Genomic DNA, 21,818 nt, shown 5'->3' on the forward strand with positions numbered 1-21,818 from the left:
CCAAAATTCATGTCTTTTTTGATGAATATAATAAAAAGTAAAACTCGCAGCAGCAATCAAATAGCACCAAAAGAAAGCTGTATTAGTGACAAGAAAAGGAGGTAAAATTCATTTAGGTGGTAGGTTGTATGACTGAGCAATAAACCATGAAAGCTGCAGTGGTCTGAATGGAAAAAAAGGCTCTGGTCCTTAAGGGGTTTTATGACTGCAGTCCTTAAGTGGTTAAAGTGGACCTGAACTCTTCCACAGGACAGAAAGAAAACATAGAGAAATGCCTCCTGTATGTATATATATATATATATATATATATATATATATATAGAGAGAGAGAGAGAGAGAGAGAGAGAGAGAGAGAGAGAGAGAGAGAGAGAGAGAGAGAGAGAGAGAGAGAGAGTCTAGCCTGTCTAATCACAAGCGGTAATTTTATCTCCCCGTGTCAGCTGACTGCCATGGCACAAAAGCTCATTTGAAAGCACAGGACGTTAACAATAGGTCTGCCTCCATGAAAGCAGGAAGTAGAAACATTGCAGATGTATTGTAGGATTTGTGAAGACATTGGCTATCATTCATAAACTTGCTGGCGGTAAGGAGAACCCGTGCGGGAGAATACCGCCGTCGGTAGTTTAGCCTTCTGGGTGGTCACATTCATAAAAATTGTGCCTAGTGCGATAGCAGTGCGGAGGTTTTCTGGAGAATGGCGTCGGTAGGCATGCGGAAACAAAAAAAGCTGCCCGATTCCCTCCGTGCGCTGCTCTCTCTTCTGCTGCTTGGGAGGTCCGTCCCATTCACTTACAAGTACTCCGCAAGCTTCCCGCTACATCCAGGGGATCGGTAATCCCCGTCCGCATACCGCTGTGCGGTAATGTTTATGAATGGACATTTTGCTACTTTTTCTGGATAACTGCGTATCAACACCGCACAAGGCGGTAAGTTATCACTCTGCACGGGAATGTCAGCTCCGCATGCGGAAAGAGCCTTTTTGAATGGACATTTTGCAATGTGGTCGGTAAAGTCAGCGGTATTAAGCATTTCCGCATGTGGAAATGCTTTATGAATGATAGCCATTGTGAAGACAAGGGGAAGGAAGGGGGGGGACAGGGACAGGCAAGGCGAAGATAAGCTGCTCAGTTCTATCTTAAATGCATCTTTTACCCACACACATAACTTGAGATGGTCTCTGGGATGCTAATTATTCTGAGTCGATGCAGGATTATGTAAATTGTGTACACACATTTACTCAACTTGAAAATGGACCAACTGAATTCCACATTGGCCAGATTCGATGCATTGTGACGTTGCATATGTCTGAATCCAACATTTGAATTCTCCTGCATGAACCCTTAGCTATTTGCACTTCATTGATCATCCCTACACAAAGTTATTAAAGAAGGAACCCCAAAATAAATCACTAACGTAAACCCAATCAATGTAAATGGTTGTAGGATGAAAAAAAAGAAAGAAATGTATTTAGTGAAAACTGCACAGCTATACCCAAGAAAATAATATGCAGATGATGATTGATGCCAAGAGGGACAGGAGGACACACATAGCCTTTGATCTTTCATACCCCTCTATTGATCTTAACAATAAAAATAACATTTTTAGAGTGCTTTTCTCATATAGGACTCAAAGTGCTCAGGCTCTCTCAGATTCAGTAATTGGTAGTAGGATGAAGTATTAACACAACAAAGATTATACTACAACTGCCAAACTGAACAGGTGGGTTTTCAGTCTGGATTTAAACCCGTCCAGAGATGGAGTTGTCCTGATCAGCTGAGGTAAGGAGTTCCATAACATAGGAGCAGCATGACAGAAGGCACTGGGACCAAACGTTTCCAGGTGGACTCTGGGTATGACTAGAATATTAGAACCTGTGGACCTGAGATTGCAGGGAGTGCTACGCAGCTGAAACATTTCTTTCATGTATCCAGGGCCCAGATTATGAAGTGATTTAACCTCCTTAGCAGTGATCCAGAGTCAGACTCGGGATGGAAATCTGCAGCTCAGAGTGGTAATCCCGTGCCAGAGAGTTATATGCAGGAGCTGCTGCAGATCTCTCTGTGGTATTTTTTCCTCTTGTTTTTTATGGTCTAAAAGCTTGGGAAAAAATTGCACGGCTTTTAGACCCTAAATCTGGAAATAACCATAACTCCAGGGAGGTTAAAGGTCAGTAGGCCGATCTTGAATAGGATTCTTCATTTTATGGATAGCCAGTGAAGGGAGTGCATGACTGTTATCTTCAAAGGTACTTAGAAAGAACGATGTAACGCGGTCCACTGTCTACATGCATCAGAAAACTTTTGTAATGCCTCTTTTCCACAGGAAGCTGAAGCTGGGTGAATAATTCACATCATATCAGCTGCTCCAGTTCACCTGCCGGGTGCTGGCTAGCACTGCCTCCATCCAAACCCACGCCAGTGAATTCACCCCACGTCAGCTGCTCCTGTTAATTGGCCGGATGCTGGCTAGCACCGCCCCCATCCAAACCCAAGTCAGTGAATTCACCTCACCTCAGCGGCTCCTGTTCACTGGCTGGGTGCTGGCTAGCACCGCCCCCATCCAAACCCACGTCAGTGAATTCACCCTAGGTCAGCTGCTCCTGTTCACCAGCTGGGTGCTGGCTAGCACTGCTCCCCATCCAACCCCAGGTCAGTGAAGTCACCTCATGTCAGCTGCTCCTGTTCACCGTCTGGGTGCTGGCTAGCACCGCCCCATCCAAACCCTCCCCCGCATACATTTAAAAATGGCCACGGGCAAATCTGGGCACGGGGTGGAGCAGAAACATGGTATACCCTGCACCCACAAAAATACTAATCCCCCTTCGAGTTGTCGCAACTAGGGGCTGAATTACCGGTTTTATTTATTTTTTTCTTATTTGAGCACCAACTCGCAAAATAGTCACTGAGCGCCGTGCTATAGCAGTAATTCTCATTACACCCTAAGGCGACATGTAAATGATCGTCCAAAAATTAGCTGATGCGCCCCCCCCATGGCGGTTGCCATCTTCAGATGCGACATGAAACTTTTTTTACCGCTGAATAACGCCACCACGTGTAAAACATGACACACGTGGTGTCACTAACAAGCAGTTCAGCCGCCTGTGAAAAAAAAGGCCTAAATCTGCAAAACATTCAGTTGAACAGAGAAATCTATGAGCAGACATGTGACTAGGGAGGCGGGGGAAGTTCCATACATGGACATCACACTCCATGCAGCACTACGGAATGAGTCTGCTTTGGTATGGCCAGCCGCGGACATGACCTTCAGAACCATGTGAAATAATAAAACAAACATGGGCATCATTCTACTGCATCTTTATACTAACCACTTACACTCAATAAAAATGTAATTTAAGTCCTTTGCGAGATGTGAAAATACTAAAAAGTCAAACACAGTTCATGCCAATAAAATAAACATTTATTATTAAAAAAAAATACCCATGAAATGTGACACATTGGATACATACCGTCATAGTAGACAATGGCACCCACAAGTCGGTCTTTTTGCAGCATTGGGAAGAGTTCTAAGGCCTTGGATTTGCTGAGCACATAGCTGCTTTTCAGGCACTGGCTGCCGGCAACGAGATCGTAAGCCTTGATGCCAACCCAGTAGTAAGGCAACTGCCACCACCTAAATACCAATAAAAAGAGTAATACAAGCATGAGTCTATACCATGCCCCATACATGTATCATCACTACCACCTTAATAAATTCAGTCTACAGTGTTGTTTCACCTTATGCATCCGAGCAACTTTCACCTCCCATTCATTCGGCAATAACTTTATAACTATCACACTGAAATGATCTATATCTTGTTTTTTCCATCACCATTTAGGCTTTCTTTGGGTGGTACATTTTGCTAAGAACTATTTTATTCCAAATCCATTTTAATAGGAAGATTAAGACCAATGGAAAAAAATCATTATTTCTCAGTTTTTGGACATTATAGTTTAAAATTAATACATGCTACCATAATTAAAACCCATGTATTTTATTTGCCCAATATTTTATTTCGAAATAAAGGTGCTTTTATTCAATTTGCGTCCATCACTATTTACAAGCTTACAATTTTAAAAAAATTATAGTAATATACTCTCTTGACATCCATATTAAAAAAGTTCAGACCCTTAGGTAACTATTTATGATGATGTTTTTTTGTAACAAATTTTTTTTCATTAAAAATTTCATTTGGGTAATTTTTGGTGTGGGAGGTAAACACTTAATTTTAAATGTAATAATATGTGTTTATTTACAAAAGAAATGTATGTGGATGTAGTTTTACTAATTGGCCACAAGATGGCCACAGTGAAAACATTTTTTTTTTCCTGGAAGCGAACACTCTCGCTTCCAGGAACCATAAAGAGGACGGGAAACTTTTTTTGCGCAGAAACACCCTGCGGCCTCTGATAAGAGGCTGTCTGTTTTTCTGCCGGGACTTAGATCAATGAATGGGAACCATGTTCCCATTCATTGGTCTCGGGGCTAACGAAAGGCGGTAGGAGCGCGCACGATCGCGCACCCGGCGCAGCGGCAGCGGGGCAGGCGATCAGGACGGATATATCCGTCCACATAGACCTAAGTGGTTAAAGTACCGTATTTCGCGCCGTATAAGACGCTCCGGAATATAAGACGCACCCAGGTTTAGAGGGCAAAAACCAGGGAAAAAAAATATACATACTAAACCTGGTGCGTCCATGTTCCAGGAGCGTCTTGTACATGTTCTAGCCCAAATGGTGTCCTAGTGTATCCCCATGTGTCCTGATGTGTGCTCCTGTGTAAACCATGTCTGCCCCATGTGTGTCCAGCGTGTCTGCCCCATGTGTGTCCAGCGTGTCTGCCCCATGTGTCCAGCGTGTCTGCCCCATGTGTCCAGCGTGTCTGCCCCATGTGTCCAGCGTGTCTGCCCCATGTGTCCAGCGTGTCTGCCCCATGTGTCCAGCGTGTCTGCCCCATGTGTCCAGCGTGTCTGCCCCATGTGTCCAGCGTGTCTGCCCCATGTGTCCAGCGTGTCTGCCCCATGTTTGTCCGGCTTGTATTGATGACGCGTCATCAATACAAGCCGGACAAACACAAGAGCGAGAGGTAGCGTGGAGACCGATGTCTGCATCCAGCGCGGGCGCTTGGAAGGTAAGCTGCCGCCATACATTCCAGCACAGGGGGGGCCAGGAAAGACGAGGGGGAGGGAGAGGAGGCTAGCAGGGGGTAGCGCGGAGGTCTTACGTCGCCGCGGGAGCATTGATTAGGTAAGTTGCGGCTATCTATGCTCTGCAGCACGGGGGACCAGGAGATGCATGGGGGAAGCGGACAAAAAGGCAGGGAATCCCCAACATGGCGGCGGGTCGGCGGTTCGTATCGGCGGGCGTTCGGAAGTTGGGGATTCCCTGCCTTTGCCGTATAAGACGCAGGGACTTTCTCCCCATTTTTGGGGGAGAAAAAGTGCGTCTTATACGGCGACAAATACGGTAACACTAAAGCAAAAAAAAAAAAATTATGATATAATGAATTGTACATGCAGTACGGATAAATATTAGGCCATAAGTAGCACAGAAAATAGTCTCACGACGACAGATGGCAATCTCACCAGAGGGATCAAGAGCCTCTGGGACTGGGAGAAGAATGGCTACCATTGTCTGGATCCCGGGGGAGGCGAGTTACAAACACCCGCTGCACGCAGGCTCTGACTATAACTACCGGCGGCTACCCCGAGTCAGGGTTACCGCTCTGACTCGTGGATTTCCGGCCCAAGTCTGACTCGGGGTTGCTGCTAAGGAGGTTGAAAACCATCACAGTTGAATGACCAAAGAAACATTCACACAAATCTGAACAATGAATTTCAGTGTCGCTCACGAGATGCCAAGAAATCCACAATTTCTTACTTGTAAACAGGAAGCATAATGGGAAGAGGCGCAGATAAGTGAGGAGCGATCTCCAGTAGGTTGGCACGTTCATGAAGAGCTTCTTTCACAAGCTTGTACTGCACAAAGACACAATTCAGTCACACTGTCAATGATACTAATAAAAACATTGCTTACACTAGTGATGATCAATCAGATGCAAACCGTCATTTCAAGTTGATTCAGGGTTATTCAAAAAATGTTATGCACGTCTCCCCCCCCCCCCCCCCCCCCCCGACAGCAACCAGCTCTCATAGGCATAAGCCTATGAGAGCCGCTGGTAGACTGAAGACGGAGAGGAGTTCTGTCACTCAAGCGGGGATGCCTGCAAAACACAGCCTGCAAAACCCCGCCCCAGGACTTGACGCCTTTTGGCATTAGGCGGTCCTGGGGCTCCCACCTTCCTGATACCTATCAATGATAGGCAGTCAGGAAGGGGTTAATCAGTAGTTGATACCCCCTTGCCCACAATAAATCTTTAATTTTCTCAATAAGATCATATGGGGGGGGGGGGGGGGGGGGTCTGTTTGGCTGATATTGTGGTGAAACCCCTCCCACAGTGTGATGTCATGACCAAAGTACTGACAGTTTGCTGTCTGTGTACCTCGTTGCATTGTGGCAAATAACAGCTTTTTCCAAATGCCGAGCAAGCAGCATCTTCCTCTGTGCATAGAACTCTCAGTAACTGAACACTCTGTACAGTTCACTAGGCAGGACTAAAGTCACCACCAGTGTTAAATTTCAGAATGTAAATCAGGGAGAGGAAATATTTTTACAATGGGCAAACACTGACTAAATAATCTGTAATGAATGTTGGATTTCATTGGCTCCTGAACCCGTGATCATTGTGAGCCAATCTCATTTGCTCACATCAATCACAGGATCAGAAGCCAATGAAGTCGGCTCCTGAATGGCTCACAGAGCTCTCCCGTCATAGCGACAGCAGAGTGAGGGGTCTGGTGCAATGGGTGAGCAGCATGACTGGCAAGTCCGTGCAGCAATTCATCAGTAAGCCCAGTTTTTTGGTACCAGCGGTCTCTGGTCCTTAAAGAGAACCTGAACTGAAAATAAAAAGTCAAAATAACCATACACAGGTCATACTTACCTCCTGTGTGGTCTTCTCCTCAATCGCTTTCTCCGCTTCTGCATCCTGTTTGTCCACTTTGATCAATGGATTTCTCCGTCCTCCATTTTAAAAATGGCCATTACCCCATAACACCTTCCTGGTCAGCACACTGTTAAACTGTAATATCACCCAATTGAGCCATAGTGGAACATGGGCATTACCGGACAGCTGCTGATATATGTAAATGAATGATGTCAAGCGCAAATCACAGTATTCTGAATCAGCTTCAGTTCTTAATATGCAGTCAGTGATTCTTCAATGCAATGGGATGAGTATCCACCAACACCAGGGCACCCTTTGGGGAACAAATTCACCAAAGTTAGATGACCACCATTCGGTTTGTCATTTGCGCTTGACATCATTCATTTACATATAAAATTATGTCAGCCAGCCATGCTGCAGCGCATTCATTAGAGCAATATATCCCTGCATAACTCTTACTGCATTGTGGACACTGGAGCGCTTTTATTTCTTGAAATTATAGCTGCTGATAGATAACTGACATTTACTGGTATATTTCAGTTCTGACAAAATATTGTCAGAACTGGAAGGGATCATTATAAGAAGAAAATGGTGAGCTTCTGAGAGGAACTGACAGTTGGGTTAATGTGTAATATTCATTTGCAGATACGTCATGTGTTTATTTTTAATAATTTTACTTGCTTCAGGTTCCCTTTAAAGGGCCCGAGACTGCTGGTACGCAAATGGTTAAGAGGGTTCAATTTAGGGGTCCACTTATACATTAGGTCGACTCATACCTGAAGATATACAGTAAATACAAAATAATCCTATGTAATAAAGCCTAACTGCCCCTGTGCCATGCTCCTGTCCGTGTGTCCGTGGTTTTGTGCTGCTGCGCATGTGTAGCACGCGGGGACAGGAGGAGGACAGGGCCAAGGAACCGGGCGGGTGTGTGCACTCATGGCGGACGGGTACGTGAGCGCGCACGTGGTTGTGTGCGCGCGCATGCGCACTGACATGCGGCGGTGTAAGAGACCTAGAGCCCATTTTTAAACGTGCTTAGGTCAAACTAGTAATCATGAAATGCATGTAGATTATAAAACTGCTACATCCTCAATTCATTGTTCTGCCTAGAAAGCAAGAATTCTTTGCAGTGGAGGAACAGCGATTTTTAAAATAGATGATAAAAAAAAAGAGCATTTGCTGCAGTTTCTGAATTTGTCTGAATTGCTGCCTTTAGCTGGCAGGGAATGTAATGCTCATCCTGTTTCCTATTCCCCAGTTTGCGTCCATCTCAGTGCGCTCGCTTAACGCCTTGCTACCCCAATGCTGGCTCCTCTGCTGCCTTGGATTGTGCCATCTCGCCCATCAGCAAGGCTGGGAGTTCAAAGGAAAAAAAAAGACTATCCAAGTTAAATTGATTCATAAAACTCAGCGCCTTTGGCGGACTTGTAGACGCAGTAAATGAACCAATGAATACCATCAGGGGACAATAAGCCTGTCAGCTTACTTGTCAATAATACAATTAGCTACAATTTAATAAAGATTTAAGACTCTGAGGGCCTTGTTCAATTTGTTACGGAGTCTCTCTGCCATGGATAAATCATTTTTTTTCTCCACAGGACACATTAAATAAAGCTCTACAATACAAACTTGTGTCATTTAAAGGAACACTAACACATTTCGAATCCTTATGATTTGAGTCAGTTAAAGAGGAACTGTAGTGAAAATAACAATGATTAAAATTGCTTATTGTTTACAATATTCATTTAAAGATTATTTAGTCAGTGTTTGCCCATTGTAAAATCTTCCCTCTCCCTGATGTATCACTGGTGGTGACATCTGTAGTTCTTCTAGGTGATCTGTATGGAATTTTTTTTACTGAGAGTTCTATACACAAGAGGGGGATGCCTGCTTGCCTGGCAGTTGGAAATGTCATTATTTCCCACAATGCAACAAGGTTCACAGACAGCAAACTGTCAGGAGCGTGGTCATGACATCACACTGTGGGGAGGGGTTCCACCACAATATCAGCCATACAGACCCCCATGATAATCTATTCCAGAACAGGAAAATAATCTCATGGGTCTATCAGCTATTGATTAGAATGAAGTTAAATCCTGGGTTAAAGTTTCTCTTAAAGTTAAAGAAGAACTCCACAGAGTATCACTGAATTGGGCATTCACATAAAATAATAACATTTTTAAAAGAGGTTTTGTGTAAGAAGATAAGCAAAAATAATTGTGCTTTCAGCTTTAGGACACCAATATGTTAAGCATAACTGAACCAGCATACAAAATGTGGTGTATACTCACCTATGGGCACCTGGGTCCCCTTGTTCCATGTCGCTAACTGCTGCAGGCTTTCCAGACTGGGATGCAGCAGACTGCCTAAGCTCTGGGCATGCGCAAGCTCACAAGCCATGCATACCCAGTGCACAGGAATAAGTACATCTGAACTGGGCACGTGCAAGCTCTCTACTGCCCATGCCCAGATCAGATGCAATGCACTTTTTGATCCAATGTCAGGAAGAGCAATTGTGGAATGGGGGGGGGGGGGGGGGGGAGGTTGATGGCCCAGGCAGAAACTGACACCTCCATAGGTGAGATTACATACCACTATATGTGTTTTTAAATGTTATACTCAAATCCAGTTGTGCTTTAAAGACACTGAAGCTAAAAAAAATGATATAATGATTTGTATGTGTAGTACAGCTAAGAAATAAAACATTAGGAGCAGAGACTTATTCTAATATTGTTTCCAGTACAGGAAGAGTTAAGAAACTCCAGTTGTTATCTATGCAAAAGAGCCATTGAGCTCCACAACATTGAAAGTTGCGGAGAGCTCTGTCTGCTGAAGCTTGTTATCTCAACTGTCAGTCACTGTATTGTTTTTTTCTTCAGCAGAGGACAGATCAATAGTTCACTGGCCTGTTCTGTAAAATCATTTAGAATGCTGAGTAGTGTGTAAACTACTAATATTAGAGAATGATGCAATGTTATAAAAACACTATATATACTGAAAATAAAAATATGAGAATATTTTCTTTGCTACTAATGTTTTAGTAATTATCCGTACTACACAACCAATTCATTATATCATCATTTTTTTCCACTTCAGTGTCTCTTTAACCACTAGTTCAAGTACATTATATCTACACCCCTTGAGACTTCATCTTCGCCTCAGGGGCGTAGATATATAGTACCTACCGCGATCGCCGGCCGCGTGTATGTTCTCATCACCACCCATCACTACACTCAATGGTGAATGGGAACAGGTGTTCCCGGAGACGATCAACGGGACTGTACTCCATGATCACTGGTATCAGCGAGATGCTGGTGATCATAGACAAAGTGAAAGTAAAAACACACACAACACTTCCGGTGTGCTCTTGTCAGTTTTTGTCAGAAACATCTGACCTGCATGCTTATTCAGGGTCTATGGCTAAAAGTATTAGAGGTAGATGATCAGCAGGACTGCCGGGCAATGTGTATTGTTGAAAAGGAAATGAATATGTCAGCCTCCATATGTTTTTCTAACCCCAGGTAATCTTATAATTAAAATAACCACCTGCTCAATATCGAGCCTCATTATGGCTTTCTGCAGGTAGCGGACACCACCATGGATCAACTTTGTGCTTCTGCTGCTGGTCCCAGAGGAGAAATCATCTCTTTCCACAAGTGCTGTTTTAAGCCCTGAAAGAAATGAGAAATATGGATTGAAACGTGCACGAGACTTGAATTATGCTGCAAGATAAACCAATTTCACTGCATAAAGTTAGTTCTGTCTCATTAAGCCTGGTAATTGAAGTTACAGTAGGTCAGCAGCTTCAGTACAAGGTTTTCATAGAGAGCGTTTGCTAAACTAATTTAAGAAAACATAAGATTGTGACAAGAAGCTTGCACTAAAGTCTAAACATAAATCTATGCATCTCCCAGTACTGAGGAAAGCAGCTGTACTGACCATACGCCTTTTCATCTGCTTTACTCTCTGTTAAAGAGACACTGAAGTGAAAAAAAAAAAATGATATAATGAATTGGTTGTGTAGTATAGATAATTACTAGAACATTAATAACAAAGAAAATATTCTCATTTTTATTTTCAGTTATATCGTTTCTTTTATAACATTGCATCATTCTCTAATATTTGCAGTTTACACACTACTCAGCATTCTAAATGATTTTACAGAGCAGGCCAGTGAACTTTTGAATTGCCCTCTGGAGAGAAAAATAAAATACAGTGACTGACAGTTGAGATAACAAGCTTCAGAAGACAGAGCTCTCTGCAGTCGTGGAGCTCAATGGCTCTTTTGCATAGATAAACACTGGAGTTTCTTAACTCTTCTTGTACTGGAAACAATATTAGACTTATGTCTCTGCTCCTAATGTTTTATTTCTTAGCTGAACTACACATACAGATCATTATATAAAATTTTGTTTTCGCTTCAGTATCTCTTTAAAGAGGAACTCTGACCCAGGATTGAACTTCATCCCAACCAGTATTCCCTTTTCCACAAGAAACTTTAATTTTTCTCTGATGCATCAGGAATGTCTGTGTGGCTCATATTTGGTAAGACCCCTCCCACAGTGTGATGTCCTTGCCATGAAAGTTTCCTGTCTGAACATCGTTGGACTGAACATCGTTTTTTTTAATTTGTCATTTTGAAATGTCTTGATTTATTCCCTCCCCCTGCTTTCTGTGGGTGAAGTACAATGATCGTCTTCCTAGCAGGAGTACTGTTCCGAAAGGATGAATAAACACCAGCATCCGAGTTGCCTCTTGGAGGTCCTGCTAGTGACGGCTGAAGAAGAGGCACTTGCACTGTGACAGGGGGCGCATGCTAATGGCTATAAATATACAGATGAACCCTTTCCAATTCTATTTCACTATTAACAACACCCTGATCCCAAAGCTACCAATCCCAGCCCCCCCCCTCCCCCAGCTTTTTTTTCTGAGTGCTGGAGGACATAAAAAGATGTGCCCTGGCATCAGGGTAAAGGGCCAGCGCCAGCTCACTGTAGCTCCACCCCCTTGCTCGCACATCAGCATAATTCTGTTATGTGGTGCTTCATGCTGTGGAGAGGATCAAAGTGCCGGACAAAAGGGGACTAGGTGTCTGACCAGATCTGGCATTGGTGCCTCTACAGCAAGGCCAAAGGCGCCCACGTAATATTTAAATAACATGCTACAGCAGTGGAGGGTGGGGCTAGCGGCAGAGTGTCAGGCTCAGTCCGACACTTTGATCTGAAGAGGAAGATGCTGTGCTAGATGTTATTTGGAAACAGTGTCCTCTAGTGGCAATCAGTATTCCTATGTTGGACTATGGCCTCAATTCACTAAGCTTATCTCCTGTCTTTAATAACTCTTCTAGAGTTGTTACCATGGTGATAAGGCATGTAGTATTCAGGAAACATTTTACCTCAGGCAAACCTAAAGTTAACTCTTCTGTCTGTAAGTTAACTCTTTAATCCTTAAAATAACTCCAGAGTTAAAGACAGGCTGTTCATTAACTGTGTGTATAAAATAACTACAGAGGAGGCAACTTAACTACAGAGGAGGTAAACTAACTACAGAGGAGGTAACATAAGGAATGAAGAGATAAGATAACTCTATTACTGTGTGGTGGTAAGTTTTCTCTTGCCTTATTATCTCCAGCATGATCTTAGTGAATTGAGGCCTATGTGTGATGTTGGACCTATAGAGGAAAAGGCAAATGTCAGACACAGTCTGACATAGGACTGGCAAGGGTTAAGCCCCCTTCCCCATGTATGCCCTGCGTGCAACACAGGTGGCCATAGCAACGTACGGAACTTGCGTTACTATGCGATTTTCCCCAATGCAGTTGTGACCCCATTTGTTTATAAATCGCATTGCAATCCTCCAAAATGGCATACAACCATGCGTTGGGTTCCCGCGCTAGAATGCAATGCATGGCTGGAAACATCAGACAGTACAGCATATGCATTTCTGATGTCCTTGTTCATTGCAAACACTGCGTATTGCTTGAAATACGATCAGCAAAGCACAAGTGGGGAATGGGCCTAAGAATAAAGAGATCCAGAAAGGTGCTGTGTTGGTTCCATAAACCCTTGCAATACAGGCCGGTTATAAAAACCTAAGACCATAATAAAGTAACAGCAGCAAAATAAATACCTATTTTATGACCATTATTCCATAACACAAACTCAGGAATCAGTATATTAAAACAAATGCCTTTAGTAAGCATATGGGGTAATTACGTATTATACCGTCTGAAGAGTTTGGCAGTTTCTTGTTGAAGTTCTGTTTGCTCCACTATCAAGATGTAACCCTTTTTGAAAAGCTGAAAGTCCTGGCTTTCCATTACACCAGGTCCCGTGTCAGTGTAATGCTCCATTGCCAAGTTAAAGGGTTTTGAAGGAGGGATGTCCCCTGCATCTTGGCTGCACAAAGCGTGATTGCAGAAGTACCGGACAAACCCGACATTGATGATCAGCAGCCCCCTCGGGAGGTCATCTTCTGTCGCAGGGGTCTCATTGCAGAAGACGAAGGAGCAGACAAGCTATACACCCTCCTGACTGCTCTCTATGTTACTGGCCGGGGCTGGAGACTATTAAGACGAAGGAGCAGACAAGCTATACACCCTCTTCACCTCTCAAGATGCAAGGGTCATCCCTCCTTCAAAACCCTTTAATTTAGCAACGGAGCATTAAACTGACACGGGACCTGGTGTAATAGAAAGCCAAGACTTTTAGCTTTTCAAAAAGGGGTAAATCTTGGTAGTGGAGCAAACAGAACTTAAACAAGGAACTGCCACTGTCTGAACTCTTCAGACGGTATAATACGCAAGTACCGCACATGGGTATGGCAGTTCTGAATGTCCTCTTAGCGCCCTACCTCTACTGACACTATCCAAGGCACATCCGCAGCCAGTGGCTCCTCCTCCAATCACCAGGACATCAAACTCTGTAGTGTTTCTCAGTGTGAGCAGTTGGGCCTCCCTGGATGGCAGCTCATGCTGATTGGTCTGTTTGAGCAGTTCGGCAGCCTGCACATAGGTTAGGTTGGCCTGAAAAACACATAAGATTGTTTAAACAGCTGAGGAATTAAAGGTGGTGGTGGTGGTGGTGGGGGGGGGGGGGGTCGCAAATACAAAAAAAATGTAATTGTCTATACACCTCAGTAATCCAGGTCTCTGTTTGTCCTCTTCACTGTTCAATCTGACATGGTGTGGAATACATTTATTGCTGAGTGTTCAGAGAAAGAGAACCAGAGACGAAGCTCCCTCATTTATTTTACCATATATATCAATGGGAACATGACAGTAAACACCTACTCTGCTCTCTGTTTCATACTTCACTGCTCAATCTACCCATTAACAGCCCTGATAAGAATCCCAGACTGAGCATTCAGTCTAGCTTTGCCCCGGAATGATTATAGCTGAATCAGTCTTCTGTGATGTCTTTTCAAACCCAAGTCTGCCCCCTTGTGGCTGTGATTTCCTGCTATGCATTCTCGTAGCAGGAAAGCAGAGCCAGAAAGGGGACAGGCTTGGGCTTGAAAAAACATCAAAGAAGAACGACTCAGCTATAATCATTAACACGGTACAATTTTCCATCAGATCGGATCTATTAGAGGGTTCTATTAGAAAATTTCCAGTCGGTCCAATCGGATTGCATTCGATTTTTCAATACATTTTGGGTACTTATCAAAGCAAAATTCTTCACAAAATTGATCTGAAACAATTTGGACATCTACACACGATACAATTTCTTATTAGATCTATCCAATAGATCAGTCTATCTGATGGACAATTGTACCGTGTAGACAAGGCTTTATGGGACAAAGCTAGACTGAATGCTCAGGCGGAGATTTTATCAGCGCTGGTAACAAGAAGACTGAGCAGTGAAGAATGAAACAAAGAGCAGAGTAGTTGTTTACTGTCGTGTTCCCATTGATATACATGGTAAAATACACGAGGGTGCTTCGTCTCTGGTTCACAAGTTACCTGGGCCCCCTTCCAGCCCCCTGTAGTCCGTTAGTTCCCTACGTGTCCGTCCGTTCTTCTGCACTCAGCCCAGCTAAGTCCCCGATAAGCGAGCCACATACCTCCTTGGCCTCTTTCCCATGGCCGGGAGAGTTCTGCACCTTCACAGTTACAAGCCGGGGTGCAGAATTCTCCCGGCCACGGGAACACAATTGAGGTGTGTGGCCGGAGCACGCGCAGTAGTCAGCGACAACTGGGGCTGACAGTGGGAAAATGGAGGGAGCCAGACAGGCAGGGAGGGAGCTGACACCGGAAGAAGCCCCAGGTAAGTATAAATCCTTTTACTCCCCTCATAACAGGTATACTTGAACCCAAACCTGAAATAAATTGAAAAGAAACAATTTTACATATATTCTTAAAGAGACACTGAAGCGAAAAAAAAAATATGATATAATGAATTGGTTGTGTACTATGAATAATTACTAGAAGATTAGCAGCAAAGAAAATATTCTCATATTTTTATTTTCAGGTATATAGTGTGTTTTCTAACATTGCATCATTCTCTAATATGTGCAGATTACACAACACTCAGCATTCAAAATGATTCTTTCAGAGCAGTCTGTGAAGTAATGACCTCTCCTCTGGCAGATAAAAAGAAAACTGTTCACTTACAGTTGAGATAATAAAAGTCAGAAGACAGCCCTCTCCACGACTTTAAAAGTCGTAGAGATTAATGGCTTTTTTGCATAGAGATAACAACTGGAGTTTCTTGACTCTTCCTGTACTGGAAACAATTAGACTGATGTATCTGATCTTAATGTTTTATTTCTTAGCTGTACTACACATACAAATCATAATATCATAATTTTTTTTCCGCTTCAGTGTCTCTTTAAAGGAAACACGAGGTAACATGTGACATGATGAGATAGATGTGTATGTTTCTTTTCTTGCTTTCTCTGCCTGAAAGAGTTGAACATCAGGTATGCAACTGACAGTTTCTGTCTGAGTCAGACTATAAGCATAACCCTCACAGATAAGCAATTACAGCTATAAAACACTTTCCTGTCAGTAGATGGCTTCGGAGAGCAGAGAAAACATAAAAAGGGTCAATAATTCATACATTTTAAGCCAGGGCTGTGGAGCAGGTACAAAAATCATCCAACTCTGACTCCTCAGTTTATGAAACCACCGACTCCGACTTCAGGTACCCAAAATTGCTCCGACTCCACAGCCCTGATTTAAGCTCTGGCATACTTCAATGGATGTGTCAGTGAGCAGAGAATGAAACAGTAAAAACTTAAAAAGTAGATTTGAATATAAAATAAAAACTGTGGGATATCTAAAATAGTAATTTTTAGGTGTCGGAGGCTAGATACTATAGTTTATTTCATCAGTTTATTCTCACTTCTGGTTTCCTTTGAAGAGAGGCCGAGGTGGGCTCAAAACATGTAAAAAAAAAAAAAAAAAAAAATAGGCTACCTGATCCAGGGGGGCTGCGCGGATCAGGTAGCTGGCAAAAACCGCCACTCCCCGACGCTCCTGTGAGCCACACTGGCCACACTTTCACTTTCGTGACGCTGCAAGGGGAGACGGTGCGTCTCTCGCAGCATGCAGGGAGGCAGGGGAGTGGCAGGGGGCGTGGCCAGGGAGAGAGCGCTGCCCACTGGCAGCTCCAGGAACTCCCCTGGCGGCTGTTTTGAACAGGGAATCCCATCTCCCTAGGTTTACCTCCGAGATAGCGACAAATGATGTTGCTAATCTCGGGGGGCTATAGCGCTGCAGTGGGGGTGGGCAGAGAGCGGTGGTTGGGGGCCACAGAGGCATGTCATGAGGCAGAGAACATGCCTCTGTGTCCCATCTGCCCACTTCAGGTTCTCTTTAAAGCACACCTTAAGGGAAAATAAATGAATGAGATAAATCATCGCATCTGCAGTCCTAATCCTAAATAGGACTAGGAATCTCCCAGCAAAAAAAGACCGCATCTACCCGAGACAGTGACAACTTTAAACTTAAATATTTAATGTTTACTCAGCTCCCATACAGACAAATCCTGACCTATTGAACGTTTTATCTGCTCCCTGCACTTAGAAGAGTCACACAAGAGTTTTATCACCTCCAATTAATTATCAGTGAGGGCCCATTTCCATTAGCACCAGCCTGCGTCTTATAGATGCACAATGCTGGTACTTGTGCTCACGTGAGTACGCATGCAAATCCCTCTAACTGTACAGCTATGTGGAAAAAAAACAAAAAAACTGCTGTCTGATATCATCCAACCTTTCCGCACACAAGTTCAGAAGTAGCCTATTGATTTCAATAGGCTGTGATTCCCTTGTGCAAATCTGCATGTGGGGAATCTCTCCAAATCACCCCTACCCTAAACAAACCCTAAGAATTCATCTAAAGTCCAACAACAAATAAGCGGTCATTTACAGCTCTGGATTTTTAACCCTTGCAGTGAGAAGGGGGGGTAAAAAAAAAGAAAAGTCTAGTAGCTCTTAGCAGGATAGGGAATGTACATATACAAGTCACACGTCATTTCCGGTACATGTGAATCAGGGACATAGAGAAACAGTAAAAACCTGTTCTAACCTTTCCCCACCATTTCAAAATGTAAGAAGTAAAGTAAAGTTTTGGACGCAGTTTTTTTTTTTTTATTATTTTTTTTAGGTCATAGTAGAAACTTCAGTTTGCAATACCTTATGGTTATTCTACTAAATAAAGAGGTTCAGCAATAATTATATATAATAATGGAAAGATTTAACCACTTAAGGTGGCCACACACCATACAATTTTTTCAAGTATCTTTTCAATTCAAGAATTTGCAATCGTTTTTTTCTGACTGATTGTAACATTTCAAAAAATCTGACCAATGTAACACACACATAAAGCTCAATTTTTCCCCAACCATGAAAAAAATAATTGAAAACTTAGAAAAAATTGAATGGATCTGTACATCAAGTAATTAACAATTTACCCTATTCAATTTTCATACAAATGTATCAGAAAAATCCAACACTCCAGATCATCTTTTATCGAATAAAAATGCAAAATTCGATCAGATTTCTCAAACTAATAGAAAAAAAAAAAAAGCTTTCAATTTTTCAGGACAACCGATCGTATTTATCAAATTGGTGTAAAATTGGATCTCTAATTGGATGGTGTGTGGCCATCTTTATATTGAGGTTACAACTGGGCCAATCAGCAGGGAAAACATTTGATTGGTTGAGTTCCGGGCCCCATATATTTTGCATGGAAGCTGGAGTTATTAGCTTCTATTGACTAGCCCTACTACTCAGTGTACACAGCACAGAAACAGGCAGAGAGCCACCAGCAATCTTCGTTGCATCCTTGTCTGCGCTGTAAGCCACGGCAGGGAGCGTAGGGTTAACCGTGCGGGCACCATATGTTCACGTTGGATCTATTCTAGCTCAGGTTTATCCTTAAAGCACAATGACACCGACTCCTCCAGCCCCGATTTCTTACCCGAAGGCATGCGAGAAGACAGAGGAGCCGCTGTCACCCTGGCCTGCTATCCTCTGCCCCGTGCCTGACGACTGACATGATGCGGGTAGTCAACCTCTGTTTGAGCCTAAACTGACCCCTAACTGTCTGCTTGCTGCAAGTCACTGGAAGCAAGGAGAGAAACTCAGGCTGAAGGACTGACAGATAGAGAAGGATTGCCAGAAGAAGAGATGGAAAAGATCAATAACCAATGACAGAGAAGAGTAGAACAGATTGTCAAATATAGACACCCAACCATAGCTAGAGATATTGAATGAAATGGAGAAAAAAAAAAAAAGAAAGACAGGATGTGAATTTGATTGGCTCAGTTTCAAGCTGCAAACGATTTGTGCTAAATTTGCATGTCATACTCATTTCGATGATCACCTCTAGAGTTACAGATTGCCCAGCAAGCTCATGGTAAACCAAAACTCCTAGCAGTGTGTAAGGGGCTAAAAGAGTCCAAAAAGCCTCCTGACTTTTTGGTCCTATGTAGCCCCTTACACACTCCTAGGAGTTCTGTTTCACCATAAAGAGACTCTGAAGCGAGAATAAATCTCGCTTCAGAGCTCATAAATAGCAGGGGCACGTGTGCCCCTGCTAAAACGCCGCTATCCCGCGGCTAAACGGGGGTCCCTTCACCCCCAACCCACCCCCCGCAAAAGTGTGTCGTAGAAAAAGTCGCTGGCTGTCTCTTCCTGGAGGCAGGGCTAACGGCTGCAGCCCTGCCTCCAGTCGCGTCTGTCAGCGGCGCATCGCCGCCTCTCCCCCGCCCCTCTCAGTGAAGGAAGACTGAGAGGGGCGGGGGAGAGGCGGAGATACGCGCTGACAGACGCGCGTGGGGCAGGGCTGCGGCGGTTAGCCCTGCCCCAACCAGGAAGCGCTCCCCCGGTGTATCGAGGGGGATTTGGGGGTGAAGGGACCCCCGTTAAGCCGCGCTATAGCGGCGTTTTAGCAGGGGCACACATGCCCCTGCTATTTATGAGGTCTGAAGCGAGATTTATTCTCGCTTCAGACTCTCTATAAGCTTGCTGGGTACTCTGTAACTCTGTGTGGTGTAAGTCCAACCCCATAGAGCCATATTAGGGCAGGTTCACACTAGGTCCGGGAACGTATCCGTGGCTCCGTTTTGGGGCCATGTTGCATTAGTGTGGCTCTGTAATATTAACAAGCTGACACATCATTGCATTCCAGCAGATCTGGAGGCGTGTTTAGCCATCAGTGACAACCAGAAGATGATTTGCATATTAAGTGGTAATGCATTGTGGGAGACATATGCTCACTCCAACCTGAATAAATCGCAAACACCTTCTGTTTTAAGAAGGCAAACTTGTGTTTTGCTCTAGATATAGCAGAGTAACCAAGCAGCTCTGGGTGACCCAAACCAATAGGAATGTATCCCTATACATTCCTAGTGGTTTGGGTCACCCTGAGCTGCTTGCTTACTCTGTTGTACTGGTCCAATCCCTATCCCATACAACCGTATCAATCCCTGATATGTACTGATGAGGGTCAAAAGCCTGAAACAGGCTGTCTACAATGTGGGGTTGGTGTGGCTGTGTAATATTTAAAGCTACAGGCTGTGTAATATTTAAAGCTATAAAGCTATAGGCTTGCTATACATCAGTGGTTCTGGATGCTTGCCTGGCTTACAGGGGCGAAGAGATAATTTGCATATTCAGTAGTGGTGCATTGTGGGTAACCACAAATGTTCACTTATAGCTGAAATATTGCAAATTTCCTTCTGTTTTAAGAAGACATCAGTCTCCCATGCTGACAAGAGGTCACATGGCCACCACAGAGGCGAGGCGGCCCACATGCCCAGCTGAAGCCCCACCCCCCCCCACCTATGTTTATTTATTGGCTGTCTCCTCCCGCTACACAAAGAGCCTCACTGCAGTGGCCACGTGACATCTCAAGCAGTACTTTGCTCGGTATGCCTTATGGTTATGAACTGCTGTAAGTAAAAGTGAACCCATGGTGAAAATAAACTGAGGAGATTAACAATTGTATTAATCCTCCTACTTAAGATATCCCATGGTTTTATTTTACATTTAAACATTACAAAGTGCATTGAATGTTTTGTTGTCTCTGCTCGGTGGCAGCCTATTACATATCCCTAAATGAAAATACATGAGCTGTTGACTACCTTTTTCTATCTCCCTCTGCTCTCAGAAGTTGTATTCTGCCAGGAAAAATGTTATGGCTGTAATTTGTTTATCAGTGAGGTTTACAATATTCCCGACAAGGTACAGACAAGACAGAAGCTGTCACTTGCATGCCTGAGAATTAGCTCTTTCAGGCAGCAAAATAAAACAAGTAAACAGCCCGGTTATTCATGTTTTGCACTGTACATACACGTATCTCTCATGCCACCTAGGGTACACTTTAAGAGACCAATTTAAAATACGCAAAGTACATTCAAAATGCACATTTCTCCCAGCGTACAATACACTATAAATTCCTTTTTTAGGTAATTTTATTCATACTCAGGCGTCTCTTTTCCCAAATTTGTCCTCAATTGCCCCTCAACGTATCCCGTTGGAGGGGTCTAGACAGACCACATATGGTCTCTACCATAGTGATGACCTGTCCCTTTTACCAAGGAGAGTGACCACACCCAGGTCCGGTTGGGCCACCCCGGAGTGGAGTCGGGTTCATTGTCTCCACCTGCTTTCTGTGGCCGGTTGCCCCGCCTGCAACCCACTTCTGTGAGTAGCATTTGTATTTCATTCATTGACTCGACTGAGACAGACATATTGCACTATTGGGCTCCCGTTCTTTTGTCTCCTGTGTCCTTTTTCTCCAGGATGTCAAGACACCCCCACCAGTGTATGTAGTTATTGAAAAAACTGAGCATACCAATGTTTCAAGTCCACCAAGAGCCTCTTTGCCAAGGCATTATATTCATATCATATGTAAAGATAATCTACAAAATAAAATTTGACCCAGAAGGAATCAACCAACCAAGAAGGGAAATGGAAAAAGATAAATAATGACTCGTAAGCTACCACAAAGCAAAGGAGACATCACTGTGCATATTCCTTGCTTTTGTTATTTTTGGTTATTATTCACACTGATATTTCATTTGTGGTTACTTAGTCAAGGGTTTTTGTTTTGTTTTGTTTTTTACCACTTCTGACATTTCCTGCTTTCCTTCTTTATTGGTGGGTTATTATTGTGTCCAATACCATTTCTTGATTATCTTAAAGCAACCCTGTCTCCCGGACCCTCTTTTTCTTCATGGCCGCGCTCTCATCCACGAACAAGCGTGGCCACACTGTGCAGGTGCACTGACTGCCCATGTTCATGGGTGGGAGCCGGCTGCTCCTCGAATGGGTTCAGAGGGTCCAAGCCCTGAAACAGC

The 21,818-nt window shown here is 43.7% G+C and overlaps 1 protein-coding gene across 4 annotated transcripts in view; it reads right to left on the reverse strand.

The window, feature by feature from the left end:
* GPD2 (glycerol-3-phosphate dehydrogenase 2) overlaps positions 1 to 21,818 on the reverse strand; it is a 318,302-nt gene that overhangs the window by 223,250 nt on the left and 73,234 nt on the right. For all 4 annotated transcript variants that reach the window (XM_068245759.1, XM_068245757.1, XM_068245756.1 and 1 more), the window contains exons 3-6: positions 13,858 to 14,029; positions 10,552 to 10,676; positions 5,877 to 5,974; positions 3,467 to 3,630 (exon numbers count right to left, since the gene is read on the reverse strand). In XM_068245759.1, the coding sequence (XP_068101860.1) occupies positions 3,467 to 3,630; positions 5,877 to 5,974; positions 10,552 to 10,676; positions 13,858 to 14,029 (559 nt within the window). The remainder of the gene's footprint in view (positions 1 to 3,466; positions 3,631 to 5,876; positions 5,975 to 10,551; positions 10,677 to 13,857; positions 14,030 to 21,818) is intronic.

This window comes from Hyperolius riggenbachi, chromosome 7, assembly GCF_040937935.1.
Source record: "Hyperolius riggenbachi isolate aHypRig1 chromosome 7, aHypRig1.pri, whole genome shotgun sequence".
In the NCBI taxonomy this organism is placed as follows: Eukaryota; Metazoa; Chordata; class Amphibia; order Anura; family Hyperoliidae; genus Hyperolius; species Hyperolius riggenbachi.